This window comes from Mauremys mutica, chromosome 3 (genome assembly GCF_020497125.1).
Source record: "Mauremys mutica isolate MM-2020 ecotype Southern chromosome 3, ASM2049712v1, whole genome shotgun sequence".
Classification (NCBI taxonomy): Eukaryota; Metazoa; Chordata; order Testudines; family Geoemydidae; genus Mauremys; species Mauremys mutica.
Window position 1 is genome coordinate 5,550,540 of NC_059074.1, and position 21,078 is coordinate 5,571,617.

A 21,078-nucleotide genomic window follows, 5' to 3' on the forward strand; every position below is an offset into this window, starting at 1 on the left:
CCTCAGGAAGACGGTCTTCACTTTGGCGCAGTCCTTGCCGGTCTCCTCGTCCACGATGGAGTACAGGATGTCCTTGGAGGGGATGCGGGCGTAGGCGATGCGCTTGCCATTGCTCATCATCCAGATGAAGATGTCGGGGATGCTGTGCTGTGGCTGCGAACCCCAACAAGGCCCCGCTCAACACGGCGGGCATGGCCGGGCACCCTTCTCCGGGACCGGCGGGAGGCGTCCCACCAGCTCTCCCCTCCTTCGTGACACTGACTGAGGCACCAGCGGATGGACTTGTCTAGTGTCTCCCAGGGCTCAGTCACTGCAGGGTCCCCCACTCCCTTCCTTAGAGACGGTTTTAAGCCTCCCCGTGTGGATCCACAGATTCCAGGCCAGAAGGGACCGTGGTGATCACCCAGTCTGGCCTCGTGCAGGGCACCCAGGCCGTGTGACTGCCCTGAATTAACTTCGTGAGGCCTGACTGCTCCGGGGCAGTGCACAGATCTCACGCCCCGGTGAGGCCTCAAGGAGCTTTAACTCTCTGGCTGGGCTCCCAGCAGCACGCCGAGTCTATAGTAGAGCCGGGAGGAAATCGGAGTTCCATCCCGCGGGACGGGCCAACATTCCGCCCTTTGGTTTTGCCCCAAATTGAAATTTTAATTTGGAAATGTCCCAATGTAGCGTTTTTATTTGCTTGGTTTGACAATGAACTGCCTCTGCCTGAGCTGCCCAGGGCCTCAGGAGAGTTCATAGACTCCGAAAGATCAAGGCCAGAACAGACCATTGTGATCAGTGAGTCTGACCTGCATGACACAGGCCAGAGAACTGCCCCATAGTAATCCCCAGAACAGATCTTTTAAGAAAACACCCAATCTCAATTTAAAAATTGTCCATTTCTCAACATCCTTCCTGAATTGTGGGCACCAGTTGTTATTCAGTCACATTCTTCTCTATCGGCTGAGCTCCCTGGCCAGACTACATTTCCCATGATACATTGCAACCACGGCACTCTTGCAACCCAACCAGAGGGGGCACTGTGGTGCATCATGGGAAATATACGCCACCCAGAAAGCCTGGTCCATAGGCAGCAACAAACCGAAATGTTTTGACCCCACCTGAAACAATTCTGCATCACTGGAAGTTAACCAAAAGTTAGGAGGTGGCCAGTCGCATGCTGTCAGGAGCAGGGACCAGGCTGCCTTCGCTGGCCGGTTTACGGACAGACCTTCAGCCCTGTTCCAGGCTGCTGATTTATGAGAGTTATTAACGTCATCCCCGTTTTCACAGCACCACTCACTGCGCAACCTGAGTCCCACTCTGTTCAACAGGTCCCAGCCCCCATTCAGCCGCCAGCCTCCCCACCAATTCTCCCCCTTCGGGCCACGCCTATGCACAGGGCAGAATTGGCTGCGTGTCACCCACGTTAACACTGTGTGGCTCTTTGTCCCCCTCTAGCAGCTGGTCCATATGAAGAGCTTCCTGGAGGCTCATAGCTCAGGAGCTAGTGGCTCATGCCTTTACCTGCAGAGGTTCCAGGTTCAATCCCTGCAGAAGACCCAGCCATTGCTACCTGCCCATTCAAATCAACCAATGCACTTTTGTACAGCAGGCAAGTCAATGAGGCCCAGACACCAGCGTGGGTATCATAAGAACGGCCAGACTGGGTCAGACCAAAGGTCCATTTAGCCCAGTGTCCTGTCTTCTGACAGTGCCAGGTGCCCCAGAGGGAATGAACAGAACAGGGAATCATCAAGTGATCCATCCCCTGTCGCCCATTCCCAGCTTCTGGCAAACAGAGGCTAGGGACACCATCCCTACCCATCCCGGCTAATAGCCACTGATGGACCTGTCCTCCATGAACTTATCTAGTTCTTTTTTGAACCCTGTTATGGTCTTGGCCTTCACAACATCCTCTGGCAAGATGTTCCACAGGTTGACTGTGTGTTGTGTGAAGAAATACTGCCTTTTCTTTGTTTTAAACCTGCTGCTATTCATTTCATGTGGTGACCCCTAATTCTTGTGTTATGAGAAGGAGTAAATAACACTTCCTTATCTACTTTCTTCACACCAGTCATGATTTTATAGATCTCTGTTATATCCCCCTTTAATCGTTTCTTTTACAAGCTGAAAAGTCCCAGTCTTATTAATCTCTCCTCACATGGCAGCTGTTCCATACCCCTAATCATTTTTGTTGCCCTTTTCTGAATCTTTTCCAATTCCAATAGATCTTTTTTGAGATGAGCCGACCACATCTGCACGTAATATTCAAGATGTGGGGGTACCATGGGTTTATATAGAGGCAATATATTTTCTGTCTTATTATCTATCCCTTTCTTAATGATTCCCAACATTCTGTTTGCTTTTTTGATTGCTGCTGCACATTGAGTGGGTGTTTTCAGAGAATTATCCACAGTGACTCCAAGATCTCTTTCTTGAGCTAATTTAGACTCCATCATTTTCTATGTATAGTTGGGATTATGTTTTCCAATGTGCATCACTTTGCATTTATCAACATTGAATTTCATCTGCCATTTTCTTGCCCAGTCATGCAGTTTTGTGAGATCCCTTTGTAGCTCTTTGCAGTCTGCTTCAGACTTAACACACTTAACTGCGAGCAGAACCCAACTGGACACCTTTAAGGAGAAGCAGAACCCAACTGGAGTGGGGCACCTTTAACACACACAGGTTTATAAAGCCTCAGTAAGCCCGTTTCCCTGGCCCTCGGCCTAGGATCGATGCACAAAGCAACAGCCACCCGCAGAGGCTGCTTGTTTTCCTCCTCTGAGGGCCAGCAGCTCCCCGTTAGCGGCCAGCCAGGCTCACACCCAGGGTCAGTGGGGGAAGGCGGCTCCTGCTCACCTCGTCTGCCAGGAAGCGGAGCTTCTGCAGGAAGTTCTGCACCAGCTTCAGCTTGTCCCGCATCGTGTTCTTCTTCACCTGCGACCGCAGGGTCTTGGCTTGCTGGCCCATGTTCTCCTGCGGGCACAGTGTCGGTGAGCGAGCGGTAAAAGGACCAGAGAGAAGGGAAAAAGACAGGGCAGGTCTGCATGCAGTGAGGAGGGGTGGAAGGATGGTGCCTCAGTTTCCCCATCTATAATAAGGGGATGGTGATGCCGACTTCCCAGGCAGTGAATTCGTTAACGCCTGTAAGTGCAGGAAGGAGCTACGCCAAGGGACAGAGAAAGTCGCCCTAGTGCAAGGGGCTGGCGTGGCAGCCCTGGACACCTCTGTGCAGTGATTAGGGACAGCCTGGGAGGTAACAGGGCAAGTCTCTCCCCTGTTCACCGCGGGAGCGCAGCTCCCATACTCCATACGGTCCTGGAGGCTGCCAAGCAAGAGCCAGGAGAGCCAGGAGCAGCGGTGGGTAGCTAGGCTGCCAATCCCATTTCACTGATCACCACCAGCAGGTACGGCTTCCCTCTTGCGCACTGGGCTCCATATCCCATTGATAGCACCCAGAGCCCCCCCGCCCACCCCTCGCTGACCTTTCACCCCGCCCCACCCGCCAGATGCTCTCACCAGCTCCCGCATGCAGGATTTGAGCCGCTCTCGGTCCAGTCGGGTCCGGGCAGAGAGGCTCTGGTCTTTGTTGGCGAGGGTCACAAAGCGGCTGGCGGGGGAGAGAGACACATCGTCAGTCCCGTGGGGCTCAGGAGAGGAGAGACCGCGGCCGAGGGCGTGGGAAGGGCGTGAGAGGGATGGAAGTGGCGCGCCGGCCACGCACGGGGTGAGTTTCACCCAGTGGGGACAGACCAGGATGCCTCCAGCAGGATCCCCGCTCCCAGCCAAGGATCTGTGCAGCAGGTAGATCGCCTAGCCGCCCACCAGGCCCCGTCAGCCGCCCTGCAATACAGCTAACATTCACTGGCTTAATGGCACATGCTGCTGGGGGATGCCCCGTGTACGAGGCTGTAACGCTCACAGGGCCCTGGTGGCTGAGTTCTTGAGACTTTCCGCTGTCTGCCTCTTTCCCTTCCCCCTTCCAACTCACAAGCATCCGCTGCTCAGCTCCTCCAGGACCCCTCGGAGCCGGCGCTCAGGGTGCGGCTTCTCGGTCTTGATCATCTCCTGCACGTCGTTGAGCCCCTCCTCCTGGAAGGGCGAGGAGAGAAGGAGGCGACGTGTCACCGGGGCAGGACAGAACCGCAGCTCCCCTGGGGAGAGCCACGTTGGGCTGGCGAAGCGCCAGCGAGAAGCCCCTTCCCCTCTCTCTTCTGGGCCGGGGCGGGGGAGTTGGGGGTGCCCTGTTCAGTAGTCCAGCCAGCCAGGTACAGCTGGCTCACACAGTCAGAGGAGACCAGTTCTGGGCCTTCTCTGGGGCTTTTCCCCAGCGACTTCACACCTCCTTGGGTGGGGCTTCTGGGACGTCTCCATGGGGATCCCTCACTGTTAGGCTAACGAGGCCAGTCTCTGGAGCTTTCTGCTCTCCCTCAGCTTCGAGCTGCAACTAGGGCTGCCCCCCGCATCCCTCTGGACCCCAGGGTCCTGGGCTTTGGCTCCCTGCGCGGCTGGGTTCACCAGCGTGGTCCCTGCGATGGGACCATTCATGCACAATGAGCAGCTGCAGGGTGCAGACACAGATGTCAATGCAGGGGAACTAGGTGTGGTGTCCGCTGCCCCCCTGGGCTCCTGGTCCCCTGGGAGCCCTGCCCCATCCTCGGACTGACCAGCTTGTCTGCGATCTTGTCCATGATGTTGGCGTTGTAGAGCCTCCGCCTCTGGTCCTGCCACCAGCTCTTGATGTAGATGCAGGGCTTCTTCTCGAAGTACGGCAAGTGGAAGTAGTTCCTGCAGGGAAGGGAGGAAGGATACCCCGGAGCGTGAGCGCACCTGGGAGGGAACCGCCGGCGTCCTGACAGGCCCGCAGAGGACAGCGTGAGGGCGCTGATGCCGCACAGGCTTGCACGGTGCCCAGCAGGGAGCGCGCGGTGGATGGGAGTGGAGGTCACACTAAGTGCTGGAGGCCTCTTCCAAACCCACTGAAGTCAACAGAAAGACTCCCATAAACTTCAGGGGGCTTTGGGCCGAGCCCCAGGATCAGACCATTGCCCTGAGCAGAAGGAAATTGCTGGTCGCTCGCTTGTAAATAGCCTCTGTGACGGAGCGATTCTGGCGGGACCCAACTGAGAGTGCCAAATCAGGACCAATTGCTTAAACTGGGCAGTCACAGCCCTAGGCTGGGGTTTTTCCACCTCTAAGGCAAACCAAACCAGCCAGACAAAAAGGACTTTGGTCTCACCCCACTGGCTAACCACAAGTCACACAAGCAATTTCCTTAGACACTCCAGTCTCCCAGCATCACCACCAGTGCACTCGTCCTGGGGATGAATGGTTATGAAAACCAACACCCCAATAAAAGAAAAAGGTTCCCTCGATCCCAAAGGACCAAGCCCCAGACCCAGGTCAATATACACATCAGATCTTACCCACAAATCACGCTGTTGCCAATCCTTTAGAATCTAAAATCTAAAGGTTTATTTACAAAGGGAAAAAGGTAGAGATGAGAGGTAGAATTGGTTAAATGGAATCAATTACATACAGTAATGGCAAAGTTCTTAGTTTAGGCTTGCAGCAGAGATGGAGTAAACTGCAGGTTCAAATTGAGTCTCTGGAACATCCCCCGCTGGGATGGGTCATTCAGTCCCTTGTGTAGAGCTTCAGTTTGTAGCAAAATCCCTCCAGAGGTCAGAAGCAGGATTGAAGACAAGATGGAGATGAAGCATCAGCCTTATATAGGCCTTTCCAGGTGTAAGAATCTCTTTGTCTTCACTGTGGAAATTTACAGCAAGATGGAGCCTGGAGTCACATGGGCCAGTCCCTGCATACTTTGCTGAGTCACAAGGCGTGTCTGCCTTCTCTCCATGGGTCCATTGTGTCCTTAATGGTCCTTAATGGGCCATCAAACAGGCTAGGCAGAGCTAACACCAGCTTGTCTGGGAGGCTTCCCCCAGAAGCACAGCACAAACTTGAAATACAGACAGCATAGAGCCAACATTCATAACTTCAACTAAAAATGATACAGACATATAGACAGCATAATTATAATCAGCAACCCAGAACCTGGTCTTAGACACCTTATATGACCCCCTTTACTTAGGATTTGGTGCCACTACAGGACCTTGGTTGCAACCCATGTTCTATATGGTCCCCATTTATATCAATAACGTCACACCCCCAACGCAAAATTGATGCAGGAAGGGATGACAAAACATCGCTGACTGCATCCCAAGAGCCCCCTTTCCTTGGGTCTGTCTCACTACAGCTAGTGTTGGGCTAGAGGCCGTACCAGTGTATAACCGAAATGGTTTATCAAAGTCATGTTCAATAACATGAATGAATCTTTTTACAAACTTAAGGTATAACTTGGTTAGCTTTTGCAGCATGGTTCCTGTATGTTTCAGGTGATCTTGCCAAGAGCTAAAGAAAACAGCTACTTTATCCATACCAGCTTTGGCCAATGTTTTGAACCCAATTAACATTAAACCAATGTAGATATTGATGTTGTTCATAGTACAGGACTTTCGGCATTTAGCCATGAACGCAATATGGTAGTGTGCCTCAGTTTCCCCTTTCATACAGCACATCAGGTCTGGAATGTATTTTCCCCTGTGAAAAGTTCCAACACTGTTTACAGGCATTAACTGTGAAACATCTGTATAGCAAGGCCCTTTAACATAAAGTGGGTTTTCATGTATTCCTTTCAACATGTTCAAGGGATTTTCCAAAAGATTAGGCACATTATACATTGTTACAGTTAGCATTAGCAATAACAACAAATTGATTGCAAGTGTCCATCTACAAACATGTTTGTCATGCCACATCCTTGGCTCAATACCATTGGAGTTTGGGCCTTTTAGGGTTAACCTGTGAGTTCCCTTTGCAAAATTCAGTCTTCTCTTTCCTTCTTGTCCTTTAGGATTAAACCCTGATTTCTCTTGCTTAACAGAGATCACTGGCTGATGGGGTGGGCCCTCTGTGCTAACAGCTATTAGCAAGTCTTTCTTCTCCCTGCCAGCCAAGTAATTCGCATCAACACAGACACTAGCTTTTAACTTCTTAGCTGCTATGGATTCCACGGCTGGACTTTGTCTAACAGAGATACCACACAAATCCAAAGAGTCTGAGGGTGAGAGCTGGCTTGCTCTCCCCTGCCTCCTCAAGCATACAGCCATAAAACTGTTCTGCTTTGAAAAACCAGTAACTGAATCTGTCCTCAGATCCTGAAGCACAGACTGCTCACTTACCGATTCAGCATGGAGACATTCCTGTCCCAACAGCATTGTCTCCCCAACAAGCTGGCTACACACAGCCAGGTGGTTATAGGGCTGCTCAACTTCCTTAACAGCTTCTACTCCACCTGAGACCTTTTCAAAGCTGCCCACACTGGATCTTTCAAAAGGAAAGTCAGTGGATCCATTCACAACAGAAAATTTCTGGCTGTTAGGAACTGAAACTTCCCTGATTAAATCACTTTTACACCCTTCAGTTGCAGTAAACTGCTTGCACAGGCTACCATGAGGATTCCTTTCCCTAGGAGCTTCTCTAAGCAGCAATTCACCCCTCACAGAAATTCTGCCCTTCCCCTCTCCACCTAGGGCTTGCTTTACAGGAACACTTCCCTGAGCAACCACAGCCGCTTTCTGGGTCTCACCTACACTTAGACTCACTTCAGGCCCCACAGGCGGATTTCTACACAATCCCCTTTTAGGCACACCTACAGACTTTCTAGATAACAGGTCAGAAGCAGTCTCCTTCCCTTGGCCATGAACAAGTTCAGGAATCTTTTCCTTCTTGCTACAAGTTGTCAAACTGTCAGTAAGTAACACCATTAAATCACCTTCATGCTCTCCTTGTGCCCTGGCTAGGGTATCACCCTGATCAGACAGAGTTGCTACACCCTTTTCCAACCACACATTAGCAACTGGCAAACTACAAGCACCAGAATTGTCTGTTCTCTGGGATTTTGCTAAGACACTAACTGGATGCAACCTAGTCACAGTGCCATTTTCCCCAGCAGACACAAACTCAGGACCATTCCCTTCCTGGGCTTTAGCTGTATTTACAACCAACTTCGAGACAACTGAATCACCCTCAACCATCACAGGCTGAAAGGCCCCTTCTGTTTGCTCCCCAGACACAGAAGAGCCGGAGACACATTCTCCTTCACCAGACACACAGCTTGGGATTTCATTTCCCTCGTCCCAGCACAGGGATGTTCACAGACAACTGCTTGGAGACTGGGGTAGCTTCCTTCATAGGCAAGTCAATACTCCTGACAGAGACAGGCACATTCCCTCCACTGTCACATTTCTCCACACAGGAAACAGGTAAGGGATATGGACACTCATCTTCCACTATCCCTCCCTTCCCAAACTGCTGATTAGACAAAGCCATCAGCTCACAAGGCTGCCTAGGCTCCTCCAAACTTTCCCTACCAGGCACATTGCCACTCCCAACAGATAAGCTGCTGCTCTTTTCACTACACTGAGCTACTTTTAGCAAATCACAGTTACCCATTTCAGGTTTACTTCTACAAGCTGCACTAGCCACCAATCCATTACCCATTACAAATTTACCCTCTCCTTCCTTAGTTAGGGCTTTAACCTGACCATCTACTTTAATCTGCTCCTGAGAAACATTTTCCTCCCCAATGAGATCTTTCTGCTCTTGATCTAACTCCAGATTAACTTCTGAGACATTAGACAGACATTCAGAAACTTCATTTCCAGACACACTGCTTTTTTGCACAGACAAACCTTTGGAGCAACCCACCTCAGGCAAATTATTGCTCACAATAGACACAGGTTTAAGATTATTCCTCTCCTGTGACTGGCTACCTGGATTGAACAAAGCTTTAACATTTTCCCCAATTAAAAGATCTTTAGGCAATAACTTCCTGACGCCAGCTATCACCTCATGCTGAGCCCCATTCCACTCAAGGTGGATTCTGGCTAAAGGCACACGGACAGTAAACTCACAGAGGATTACAACATTCACACTCTGATTTGGTAAATAATCTTCCTCTTTGACCAGATCTGCTCTAACAAGAGTGATGTTAGAAGCCATAATTTGCCCTAAACAGCTTTTACCATTGACTTCTACACACTCTATGAATTTTCCATTACCATTCCCATCCATAGCACTGGCACAATTTATGGGGCCACCCCCTACTGAACACACAGTAACAGCATTGACATAAAAGGTGGCATTGTTGGGGTACATTTGGTTACCCCCAGACAACTGCTCAGAGTTATACAACATACCAACATTGTTACAAACTGGACTTTCAAGAGGATACAGTCTCTGCTGTTCTTCCATTGCTTTTTTGACTTGGATTTGGAGTCTAGCTGTCTCCTGTTGCATCTGTCGAGTTTTCTCCTCAGCAGCCAGCAGCTCCAGACGCCTCTTACGAGCTTTTTCTTCTCTCTTAGCAACTTCTTTCTTTCTCTCATCAGCCTCTTTCTCCATTCGAATTTCTGCCAGTTCTTGCTCATAATCAAACTGCAGGCTGTCTCTCAAGGCTTGCAGTTTCCTTGCTTTTCCTGATGCTCTCTGTCTCATGGTCACTGATCTTTAACCAACCAAACTCTCAATCCCAAAGTTAAAATTTGGATAGCGTGGGGTTCTGACCCAAAACTTAATTGACCTGGTTCTGTGGATCCAAGCACGACTACGCCACTGTGACGGAGCGATTCTGGCGGGACCCAACTGAGAGTGCCAAATCAGGACCAATTGCTTAAACTGGGCAGTCACAGCCCTAGGCTGGGGTTTTTCCACCTCTAAGGCAAACCAAACCAGCCAGACAAAAAGGACTTTGGTCTCACCCCACTGGCTAACCACAAGTCACACAAGCAATTTCCTTAGACACTCCAGTCTCCCAGCATCACCACCAGTGCACTCGTCCTGGGGATGAATGGTTATGAAAACCAACACCCCAATAAAAGAAAAAGGTTCCCTCGATCCCAAAGGACCAAGCCCCAGACCCAGGTCAATATACACATCAGATCTTACCCACAAATCACGCTGTTGCCAATCCTTTAGAATCTAAAATCTAAAGGTTTATTTACAAAGGGAAAAAGGTAGAGATGAGAGGTAGAATTGGTTAAATGGAATCAATTACATACAGTAATGGCAAAGTTCTTAGTTTAGGCTTGCAGCAGAGATGGAGTAAACTGCAGGTTCAAATTGAGTCTCTGGAACATCCCCCGCTGGGATGGGTCATTCAGTCCCTTGTGTAGAGCTTCAGTTTGTAGCAAAATCCCTCCAGAGGTCAGAAGCAGGATTGAAGACAAGATGGAGATGAAGCATCAGCCTTATATAGGCCTTTCCAGGTGTAAGAATCTCTTTGTCTTCACTGTGGAAATTTACAGCAAGATGGAGCCTGGAGTCACATGGGCCAGTCCCTGCATACTTTGCTGAGTCACAAGGCGTGTCTGCCTTCTCTCCATGGGTCCATTGTGTCCTTAATGGTCCTTAATGGGCCATCAAACAGGCTAGGCAGAGCTAACACCAGCTTGTCTGGGAGGCTTCCCCCAGAAGCACAGCACAAACTTGAAATACAGACAGCATAGAGCCAACATTCATAACTTCAACTAAAAATGATACAGACATATAGACAGCATAATTATAATCAGCAACCCAGAACCTGGTCTTAGACACCTTATATGACCCCCTTTACTTAGGATTTGGTGCCACTACAGGACCTTGGTTGCAACCCATGTTCTATATGGTCCCCATTTATATCAATAACGTCACAGCCTCATTCATAGGTTCAAAGATCCCAAGGCCAGAAGGGACCGTTGTGATCATCTGGTCTGACCTCCTGTATAGCACAGGCCAGAGACCGGCCCCAGAATAATTCCTAGAGCAGAGCTCTTAGAGAAACATCCGATCTTAATTAAAAACTTGTCAGTGACAGAGAATCCAACGCGACCCTTGGTAAATGGGCAATTACCGTCACCGTCACGCATCTATGCCTTCCCACCAGAATCTGTCTAGCTTCAACTTCCAGCCATTGGATCCTGTTAGACTTTTCTCCGCTACACTGAAGAGCCCATGATTAAATATTTGTTCCCCATGTAGATGCTTATAGTCTGGGATCAAGTCACCCCTTAACCTTCTCACTGCTAAGCTAACTAGACTCAAGGAGCTCAACCTATCACTGCAAGGCAGGTTTTCTGTTCCTTGAAATATTCACGTGGCTCTTCTCTGCTCCCTCTCCAGTTTATCAACATTCTTCCTGAACTGTGAGCACCAAAACTGGACCATTGTGATCGTCGGGTCTGACCGCCTGGATAGCACCGGCCAGAGAGCTGCCCCATAGTAACTCTGGTGTAAGCTCCAGCAGATCTTTTCGAAAATCATCCAAGTGTCATTGAAAATTTGCCAGCGACAGAGAATCCACCCAACCTTTGGCAAATTGTTCCAATGGTTAATTACTCTCAGAGTCAAGAACTTGCACCTCGAGAGCAGGAGAAGAGGTGGAGTGTGGACAGAGAATAGACAAGGCAGAGGGATCATAGAATCATAGAAGCTCAGGGTTGGAAGGGACCTCAGGAGGTATCTAGTCCAACTCCCTGCTCAAAGCAGGACCAACCCCAACTAAATCACCCCAGCCAGGGCTTTGTCAAGCCTGATCTTAAAAACCTCTAAGGAAGGAGACTGACACTAAGGGAGGAAGGACTGCCCAGTGGTTAGAGTGCTAGCTTGGGTCTCAGGAGATTTGGGCTCCGTTCTCTGCTCCAGCAGAGATTCCCTGGATCAGTCAATTAGTCTCTCTGGGCTTGTCTATACTGCAGTCAAACACCCACAGCTGGCCTCTCTCGGCTGCGTGCTGGAGCACAGATCAGAAGGGACCCTTCAAAGCTGCCCGGAGCTCCAGCAGCTTCTCTGCCTGGAGGGCCTAACCTGTTCTCCTGTAACCCTGCTGATGGCTAAGAAGGCAGAATCCCCATCTGTTTGAAGCACCAAACTCACCCGATACTGCACTGTAGTGTATCCTAATGAAGCCAGCAGGGTGGGAGGAGCCCAGTCACTCTGCTTCCCCACCGCCTGGGAGGCAGGAGACCCCAAATTCTGTTCGATCTAATTACACACCACAAGGGTCCCCCCTCTTTTATCTTCCGCCCCCCAACCTTCAGCAACACCCCATCCCATTGGCCAGCCAGGCACACTTGCCTGTCAGTGATCAGGGGCTTCATTGGCTGAGTCGAGGAGACGGAGACCAGCTCCCCGTCATCATCGGCTTCGTCCTCGCTCGAGTGCTGGAGCAGCTCGGAGTCCTCCTGCTCGCCGTCCCCGCCCTCCTTCTTCTTCTTCAGGCTGGGCTTGGCCATGCCGTCGATCTGGTTCCCGTAGTTGCCTTGGGAAGAGGGTGGCGAAAGGAAACCCTTACCCTCTCAGCCCACCATGGGTGGGACTCGCCCCAGGTCCGTCAGACGCTGTGGATTTAGGATGGGGCGGAATTTCCCCCAGGGATCCTGGGGAGGTCAGGGAGGTACAGCGACCGTGAACACTGACCGGGGCTCATATCCCAGACTCCTGAACATCTTCTCTCCCTCCTTGGTATTTATTTCATCCCAGGATGGATTGCACCAAGTTCTCCAGCGCTAAAGGCAGGAACCACCACAGCTTGAGCTTGATGACTTCCCGTCCGTCTACACCACCGCAGCATGTGTAGACCTGCCTGAGCGAGATTTGCTGGAGCTACTTCCAGCAGCACTAGCAGCGAAGCTGGGGCAGCCTGGACCACTAGCCACTTACGTACATAGCCCGGGGCTCAGGTGGACTTCCCCAGCCCGTGCTGCCGTGGCTTCACCGCTACCGTTATTGGAGCTAGCAAGATCAAAACTAGTTCAGGTATGTCTACACGTGCTGCGGTTTCACCTCTGATTGCAGTGTAGACAGACCCTACGTCTGCCAGTGGGGAGGCCTGTCGTCATGTGCGGATCAGGCCTGGTGGGTTACGTTTACCCCCATAGAACGTGGTGATCATATTCTTTCTAGTGCAGCGAAGGTGTGTGTCAGCCTGCCTGGCTTTGTCACGTGTTAGCGTAGATACGGAGCCAACCAACCCTCTTGACAATGGAGGATTCCTTTGACCCTCGATACTGCATCCTGGGCCATGGGCCTTCTCCTGGGATTTCATCGACTCCATTGATTGAAACCCATTTCACAAAAATACCAACCTATTGTGACCTCAAAGTTGATGGGTTTGTCCCCGATCTTCCTGTCAATCATGGTTGCCTCCAGGAAGGCTCCAAAGAGAAAGAACTCTTCCATTTTGCCAGTGCAGTTCTGCAGGCGAAAGTACTGGCTGTTAACATGGCGGGAGGGGGCGTTAGGGACTGGCTGAACTGGCTGATGCAACTACAAGGTCCCTCTACATAGCAGTTGTGAAGCCTGCAAATTGGCAGTGTGTTTTGGTACCCACAGTAGCTCTCAGTTCAGGGAGGCAGTTTTGTTGGTTTCCAGTGGACTTTATTGCCAATAAAAGATGCCAGATTCACAGCCCTACAGACTGAAGGGCTGCGTTTATTCACAACATGAGCAGTAGCAACCCAAGCTGCACTGCTAATGTACCTTAATCTTGATCTGTGGCGCACCCCTCTGGCTGCTAGAGGGTAGCTTAGTCTCTCTTAGGCCTTCCGGGCCGTGCTGAGATTGGTTATGAGATAAGAACAGAGCTGGATGAATAACAGGCTTCTCAGTTTGTTTGCAATTTAAAAAAAAATCATTTTGGGTCGGACCAAAAATGAACATTTTGTGAAACTTTTCATGACCTGAAAGGTAAAAATCCCAAACGCTTCAGGTCCCACAAAACGTTTTGGTTTTGATTTGGAACACTTTTCAAGGTTTTTGATTTAAAGAAAAGAAATAAAGGAAACTTTGAAACCAAAAGGCGTTTTGAGCTGAAAATGGCAATGTTTCATTTCAAAAAGTCTGAAACAAAAGGACGCCATTGTTCAGAATTGGTTCTTAGTTTCTTTCTCCCTCAACGAACCATTCAGTGAAATCAACACAAAATGGCAAAACGTTTTGGGTTTGCCAAATCTACATTTTTTCTTTGGCCGAAAAAAATGTTTTTGTTGAAAAATGTCGTTCACCTCTAGATACGGAACCTTTCACTGCTTGGTCGCTGGTTCAATCCCCGCCAAGAGGTGGTGCGGGGGGGGGGCGGAGTGGACACACAGCTGTCACCGCATGAAGGGCTGTTTGGTAGCCGTGTGAAACCAGGGTCTCTGGTGACCTGTTTCTAACAGGACCGATGTCTCCAGATCCCAGAAACCACCCCATGGCTGGCACTAACTTTCCCTGTTGGTAGCTGTCCCAATAGGGGCCAGGGTTGGAATGACACAGAAACGGCCCATCTCTACAGGGATGGCAGGACTGCCCTGCCCCAGGCTTGCTGCACTGAGAGACAAGGGGTGAACAGGCCTTGGCGGGGTGAAGCAACCTGACCGTCAACTCTTAAGATGTGTTACGGGAGCCAGCTAGGGAAAGTCGGGGTTGACTCACGTCAGCGACCGGCGTGGTCTGTTCCACTTGCACCTCGGTGGAGCTGGTGATCTCTGGGTTGCTGGTGTCCAGGATCTCCACAGCAAGGCTGAGGAGGAGCCGGGCGCGGAAGGAGACGCCCTCGCCCAGGCCTTCGTTCAGGTCCTGGTGCTCGTCCATCAGGGTGTAGTTCCGGGTGGAGCCATACATGTTCACCCAGGCTGGGCCGAAGGTGGGCAGGAAGCCTGCAGCAGAGAGAACACACCTGGTGAACGGGGTGAGGGCAGTGCAAACCCCAGGAAATGGCCTCACCTGAGTGGCGTGGGCATGGAGGTCTGTGTGAATGTGCACAATTGCACCGGTACGTGCTTTGACGTGTGCCCAGACGTGTGCGTGTGAACACAGGCTGCCGGTGCGCAAATACCACTGCCTATCATCACGCTGACCAATATCATCTCACCGTTTCCTTGTGCTCCCCCACCTGCCTGTCTCCATCTGCTGCCTCTCATCTTACACTTGGCTGCTTAGTTCTCTGGGGCAGGGTGGACTTTTGTTCTGCGTTTGTACAGAGCCTAGCACCGATTAGGGTTCAGAGGTGCTACGGTAATACAAATAACAACAACAAGGTGGAGTGTATTAGATTTGCACCTGCCTGTGGCAGAGCTTGTGAAAGTGACTAGTGGGTTTGGGGATGTCTTACAAGGGCCTGATTTGCAGAAGATGGGTGCGCAGCTCTTTCTGAAGCGAGGCCTCTCAGGCCGGGCACCCAAGCTCACTAATCTCTAGACTGAAGGGGGAGGTAAGTGGTGCCTACGCCGTCATGTCGGCCCTTTCCAGCAGGGTGGAGGATCAGCCCCCAGGCTCTACCTTTGTCCCCTTCGTTGGAGATCTTGCGCAGGTCGATGAAGTGGGTGCCGATGGCCATGTCATTGACCTTGTCCGAGTCCCGGATCTGGACTTTGAGCCGCTTGCACAGAGGGGGGAACATCTCCGTGAAGATGACCTGCTCGTTCCACAGGGGCTCATAGCTGCTTTTCTGCACTGACGTTTTCCCCTGTCGGATGGGAAGAGCGGGAGCAGGATGGCGGAGTGGCCTAGGCTAATGCCACTAGGCTGCCTTCGCCTGTTGCCCCTGCCGGTGGTAACCAATGGACCATGCACTGAGCCAGCGATTCCCCCTCCCAGCATAAGCAATGGGACCGTCCCATGACTGGTGACTATCGCAAAGTGCTCAACAACATTGTTCACGGTGTTTGGACACAACAGAGGAACGTGGCAAACGGGGAAGCTTTGCCTGGTGATTGCCTCTCCCAGGGGATCTCCCAGTGCCACAGCTCAGCAAGTAGCCCGCTTACCTTCTGCCCTGCAAACAGCACCTGGACGTAGGGGTCTACCAGATCCTTGTTCTCCCCAATAAGTGCCTTCTTCACGTTGGCCATGAGGCTGGTGTTCATGCGGGGCAGCCCCTCCGCACGGTAGATCTTGATGTAGAAACGGGCCCACTGCCGCTCTGGAGGGACGCCATCTGGAAGAAGCAGGTTCCTGCAACATGGACACAGACAGACAGGGCTGGAGGTGATCACTGGGCCCGAGGGGAGGAGTTGGTTAGTCACGCCGTGGTTGAGGGACCGACTCGGGGGGCGAGACTTTCAGAAGTGGGAACAGCTTCCCCTGCACGCTCTGCCGTCTGAAGAGCGTCGATGGGTGACCACGTCTGGAGCCTACTTGGCTTCATTGCTACATCTCTGCCAACCCCCCGATTCAGCATGGAGACCGGCCGTTTTATGCAGGGCTCCCCATGGATCTGGCCTTGCAATGCATGTGACCAATGGGCTGGATCTCATGAACAGGTTCTCATCCATCTGGCCTCTGGCCTTGCTATTTATTTCTACCCTGAGATCTGTCCAGGGATAAGTTGCTTAAAGGGGTGTCATTCTGAATGGGCAATGACCAGAACGCCCCCGCCAGTGCGGGAACACCCCCGCTAGCGCGACCTCCCACGCACCGAGCAGAGGATGCCATTTCCTCAACTAAATGGTATCTTCCATGTAGCGTGATCATCACGCTGAGCAGAGGACGCCCTTTTGAGAACAAAATGGCATCCTCCGTGTGGCAAAAGTGCCAGAATGCCGCTCCGGCCCCTCTACGGCTCAGCAAGTTATTTATTTTATTTATTTACATCACTATGTTGTCTGGGGCGAGGCGGGGGTAACTTCCTGGCTACAGCAGTGGATAGCACTACCTGCTGGGCAAAAATGGGCCGGCTTGCGCCCTCAGTCACCCCTCTGCAACCTCAGTGATGTCAGATGGGGCCAGAATAAAGCCTGGGGTGGTTGCAGCACATGGCGTGGGATGTCCCTTCTAGCCTGGTTGCCGGGGATGCCATATAACCAGGGGGATGCTAGGTAACCAGACAGGGACCCGGAGTTTGGCTTTAAAGGGCACAGGCACTGCTAGAGCCATTTCATTGGTCTGTGGGGCTGAACTAAGTTTTGAACCTCATGGACTTTTCTCCCGAGGATTTTGTAGGGATTTTCAGTGCTCTGCATTGACCCCTCTACAGGCTTCCCACCCGTGTCCCCCACAGACCCAGGCCAGCATTGGGAGTGGCAAGACAGCTTCCCTGCAGTACCCTGCCAATGAGTTTAAGCAGGATCTGAATGAACTCTCTCCCGACAACTAGTTCAGGAGGGGAGAGACTTCGGGAGCAAACTGTATTTACATGAACACACCTGCTCTGCATAGGTATCCAGCAGACAGGAGTTGTGGAGCTCCAAGTGATCAGCTTTGGCTGGTGTTGGGTTACAAATCACTGAGTGCAGGGGTAGTGAAATGCTGTTACTAATGTTGTTATCTTCCTAGTGTGACTAAAGGGGAGCAGAACTGTGCTGAGCTTGTCCCAACTGAGGGGTCACCCTCAGCTGAAGGAACTTGCTAAGCCAGGGGCTTGAATGCCCAAGGCCTGTGACCATAAGAGGGGTGGGGACAGGTTTTTCAGACAGGACATGGGAATTCTGCTAAAGGTTTTTGGTCAGGTTTAAGCTATTTCTACCCACTGTTAAAAAATTAAGCTAAATAGGCTTCCTTAGGAGACTTTTGTTACGTTAAAGTGCTCAGAGAGGAGCTGACGTCACTTGCACCGGGGCAGTGTTTCTCCCAAGCCTGCACAGAGCTGATAATCACTAAGAGATGGTTCTGCAAAGGTCACAGCAGAGAGGCAGGTGGCAGCAGAAGGTGACTGACAGTCGGACAGTGAATGAGCAGCTAGTGAGGCTGCCAGGAACTCACCCATGTGCACCTCTGAGCCCTGGGTGCTCACTGGCCAAGGACAACCACTGTGAGTGGGGTGCAGTGAGGGAGGAGAGGGGGTTATAGTAAAGGAACTGTTGTTGGTTGTAGCACTCAGGAACATGAGGCAGAAGGCTCTGCCCCACGCACTCCGGGGTGGGCATCCTGCTCACAGTGTTATGATTATGAATCCCGCTTGTGGCATTTTCCCTAATTAATGTCAGGTGACTTCCCTCCTTTCATTAAAAGTTTCTTTTCTACACTCAGACTCTGTGCTTGTGAGGGGGAAGTGTTGCCTCTCAGAGGCACCCAGGATTGGAGTATAAATTTCCCAGGTTACTGGGTGGGGGCTCGAGCCGGTTCTGTGTTGTAGTGTTGAAAAGAAACCCCTCGCTATTGAACCCGGCACTGACTGCTGCTGGCTCCACCTGGCAGAAGCTACAACAACCCCCTTTTCTAGAGGGGAAGACAGCCTCCCTGGCCCCACAGTCCTTGGCATCTTTGCTGAGGCTGCCAACAAGGTGGCCTGCTGGCAGGGCCGGCTTTAGGAAGCGTGGGGCCCGATTTGAACAGTTTCGATGGGGACCCAGGAGGGATGACTAAAAAAAACAAAAACAAAAACACGTTAAAAAAAACACATGGTGCTTGTATTCACCGGGTGGCGCTCCAAGTCTTCGGTGTCGGGTCCTTCACTCGTGCCAGGTCTTCGGTGGCACTGAAGGACCTGCCACCGAAGTGCTGCTGAAGACCTGGAGCGAGTGAAGGACCCCCTGCCGAAGACCCAGAGCCCTGCCGGGTGAGTAAAAATTTAAAAGGAGCCTCTAGCCAGGGAAGGGATTCTCAGGCATTTGCCCCACCCCCTGGCAGCTCTGCCACTGGGTGTGGGGCCTGATTCAGGGGAATTGGTGGAATTGGCTTAAAGCCAGCCCTGCCTGCTGGAGCAATGGTTTAACCTCTCAAAGGTGTTTTGCCAATGGACACCAACTTGGCTGTCAGTCATGACTGCTCTGGCCTGGATTGGAACTGGTGACCTAGCAGTGGAAGCCCTGTTACAAATCATAGATTATTAGGGTTGGAAGGGACCTCAGGAGATCATCTAGTCCAACCCCCTGCTCAAAGCAGGACCAGACCCCCAAATGGCCCCCTCAAGGATTGAACTCACAGCCCTGGGTTTAACATGCCAATGCTCAAACCACTGAGCTATCCCTCCCCGCCAAATCCCTGCAACCCATCAATCTACCCCATGGGGATCCGCGGCACAAGGATGGTCCATGAACCGTGAGAGACGGCAAATGTTTGGAGGTGGCTGTGGCAAGCTGGAAGACAGACAAAACCCAACAGGTAGGGAAAGCGTGCGGCTAATTCCAATGCGGTGAGCCTGGCTCCGCACCGCCTCACCCCTCGATGTCGTCCTCATCTGTCTCGTTGGCTTTGTGCGGCGTCTTTATGTTGTCCCCTTTCCCCACCACAGCGACGTCACACTTCAGGTACCCTTTCACGCCGGCCGTGATGTCCTCGGGGTCGGACAGGATGGCCCATTTGTGGTAGAACTGGTGCTCTGGAAGCCAGGAGGCAGGGAAAGTCAGTCACCAAAAGAAAGTCTGGGGGTTATTTGTGGGTAGGAAACTGTCCGACCCTTTTCTGCGTCCTCCATGTGGGCGTGAGGAATACAGATGGCGCTCCGTGCTTTCTATGCTCAAAATCTTTCTCAAAGGGGAAAATCCCAATGATCTAGCCTGTAAAATCAGGGCTGTCCCGGGGGGGGGGGCAAGTTGCCCCAGGCCCCGGCCCCGGCAGGGGCCCACACGAGAGTTTTTCGGGGCCTCTGGAGCAGGGTTCTTCACTTGCTCCGGGGGCCCCGGAAAACTCTCGTGGGGCCTGGGCCCCTAGAGCTTCTTCCGCTCCGGGTCTTCGGCGGCAGTTTGGTGGTGGGGGGTCCTTCCGCTCCGGGGTGGAAGAACCCCCCCGCCGCCGAATTACCGCCGAAGCGGGACCTGCCGCCGAAGTGCTGGGTCTTCGGGGCACTTCGGCGGTGGGTCCCGAATTACCGCTGAAGCGGGGGCCCCCCGCTGCGGAAGACCCCAGGCCCCCTGAATCCTCTGGGTGGCCCTGTGTAAAATACTAGCTGCCTGAATCTGAAGCTCTCCTGAGCCCACTCCAATGCCTATATATTTTGAGAGCTATATCAGGGTTTTGTGAAGTGCTCATAGCTTCTCAGTGGAGGCAATACCCATATGATAGATAAACTGTGGAGTGACCTTATCAAGTGCATTTTTCACACCCTTTTGCTTGTTTCACCTGCACTCTGCCCACCAATCCAGCTCAGCCGGGACAACCACTAACACACTAATGCTGCTGTCAGTTTAAAAAAAAAAATCAATCTGCCACAAACAGGTTTCCTCGGACCCCACCCCAAACGTGCCATTTCTCCCCAGTTTCACACCGGCCAAGGTGCCGGATGGGTGAGATTCATTCCTGGACAAGAGGCAGGGTGGTGGGCCACTGTCTTGTGAAACGCAGCAATTAGCGATGGGAACTTCCTGGGGCCTGATTCTCGAGTACACCTGATGGTCCGGGCCCTTTCACGGTGCCAGAGCAGAGTGAAAGGGCCATGGCCTACAGGAAAACCAAGGGCGGAGCCTTTTCCAATGGGATACAACCTTTGGCATATTGTGACTTATTGCGCCTTAAAATTGCACCATTATTCTGTATAGAAAAAAAGTAATTTTAGGCCCTTTTTAGAGGTTTCTTAAATGTGTTAGCTATGACATATCTCCTTCCAAGGCAAGCCCACTGTGACTCCTGGGTCTAGATAAGCCCTGCGATTCAGGGATCACTTGATGCCAACTGGCGGAAGGTCTAAGTGGTGTGTAGGGGTTTATAGGGATCCCCTGGAGCTGATGTCTACATAATAATGGGCCAAAGGGTGGAATGTGAGGTCTCTCCCAACAACTAGTCATCACGGAACATATGTAAGGATCCTATTTAACAAGTTAAGTATCTATACTGAAAACTATGCTCTTAAGGTACATAAGTTAAGACAGGTCAGCTGAAGGTGACAAATAGGTTCTGTTCAGGCAGGGTTAGGAGACACTTATCTCTCCTTGGCTGACCATTGTGCATGTTGTATCTTAGGATGTAAGGCTCTTTGCATACAGAGCCATCAGCTTATCAAGACTGCGGAGACAAGAGATCTCAAAGTTTCCAGGAAGGAAGACACAACAGGAAAATTGCAGAATTAGTCAGATAGATCAGGAGAATGCAAGGGAATACATGGTTTCCTTCCCCTAGGAGACAAGCTGAGAA

The 21,078-nt window shown here is 51.5% G+C and overlaps 1 protein-coding gene across 1 annotated transcript in view; it reads right to left on the minus strand.

The window, feature by feature from the left end:
• OTOF (otoferlin) overlaps nucleotides 1-21,078 on the minus strand; it is a 193,203-nt gene that overhangs the window by 39,539 nt on the left and 132,586 nt on the right. Inside the window, exons 13-23 of the mRNA XM_045010229.1 lie at nucleotides 19,171-19,330; nucleotides 15,840-16,026; nucleotides 15,352-15,538; nucleotides 14,506-14,729; nucleotides 13,176-13,284; nucleotides 12,166-12,349; nucleotides 4,656-4,776; nucleotides 3,980-4,080; nucleotides 3,508-3,598; nucleotides 2,848-2,964; nucleotides 1-153 (exon numbers count right to left, since the gene is read on the minus strand). Coding sequence (XP_044866164.1) covers nucleotides 1-153; nucleotides 2,848-2,964; nucleotides 3,508-3,598; nucleotides 3,980-4,080; nucleotides 4,656-4,776; nucleotides 12,166-12,349; nucleotides 13,176-13,284; nucleotides 14,506-14,729; nucleotides 15,352-15,538; nucleotides 15,840-16,026; nucleotides 19,171-19,330 — 1,634 coding nt within the window. The remainder of the gene's footprint in view (nucleotides 154-2,847; nucleotides 2,965-3,507; nucleotides 3,599-3,979; nucleotides 4,081-4,655; nucleotides 4,777-12,165; nucleotides 12,350-13,175; nucleotides 13,285-14,505; nucleotides 14,730-15,351; nucleotides 15,539-15,839; nucleotides 16,027-19,170; nucleotides 19,331-21,078) is intronic.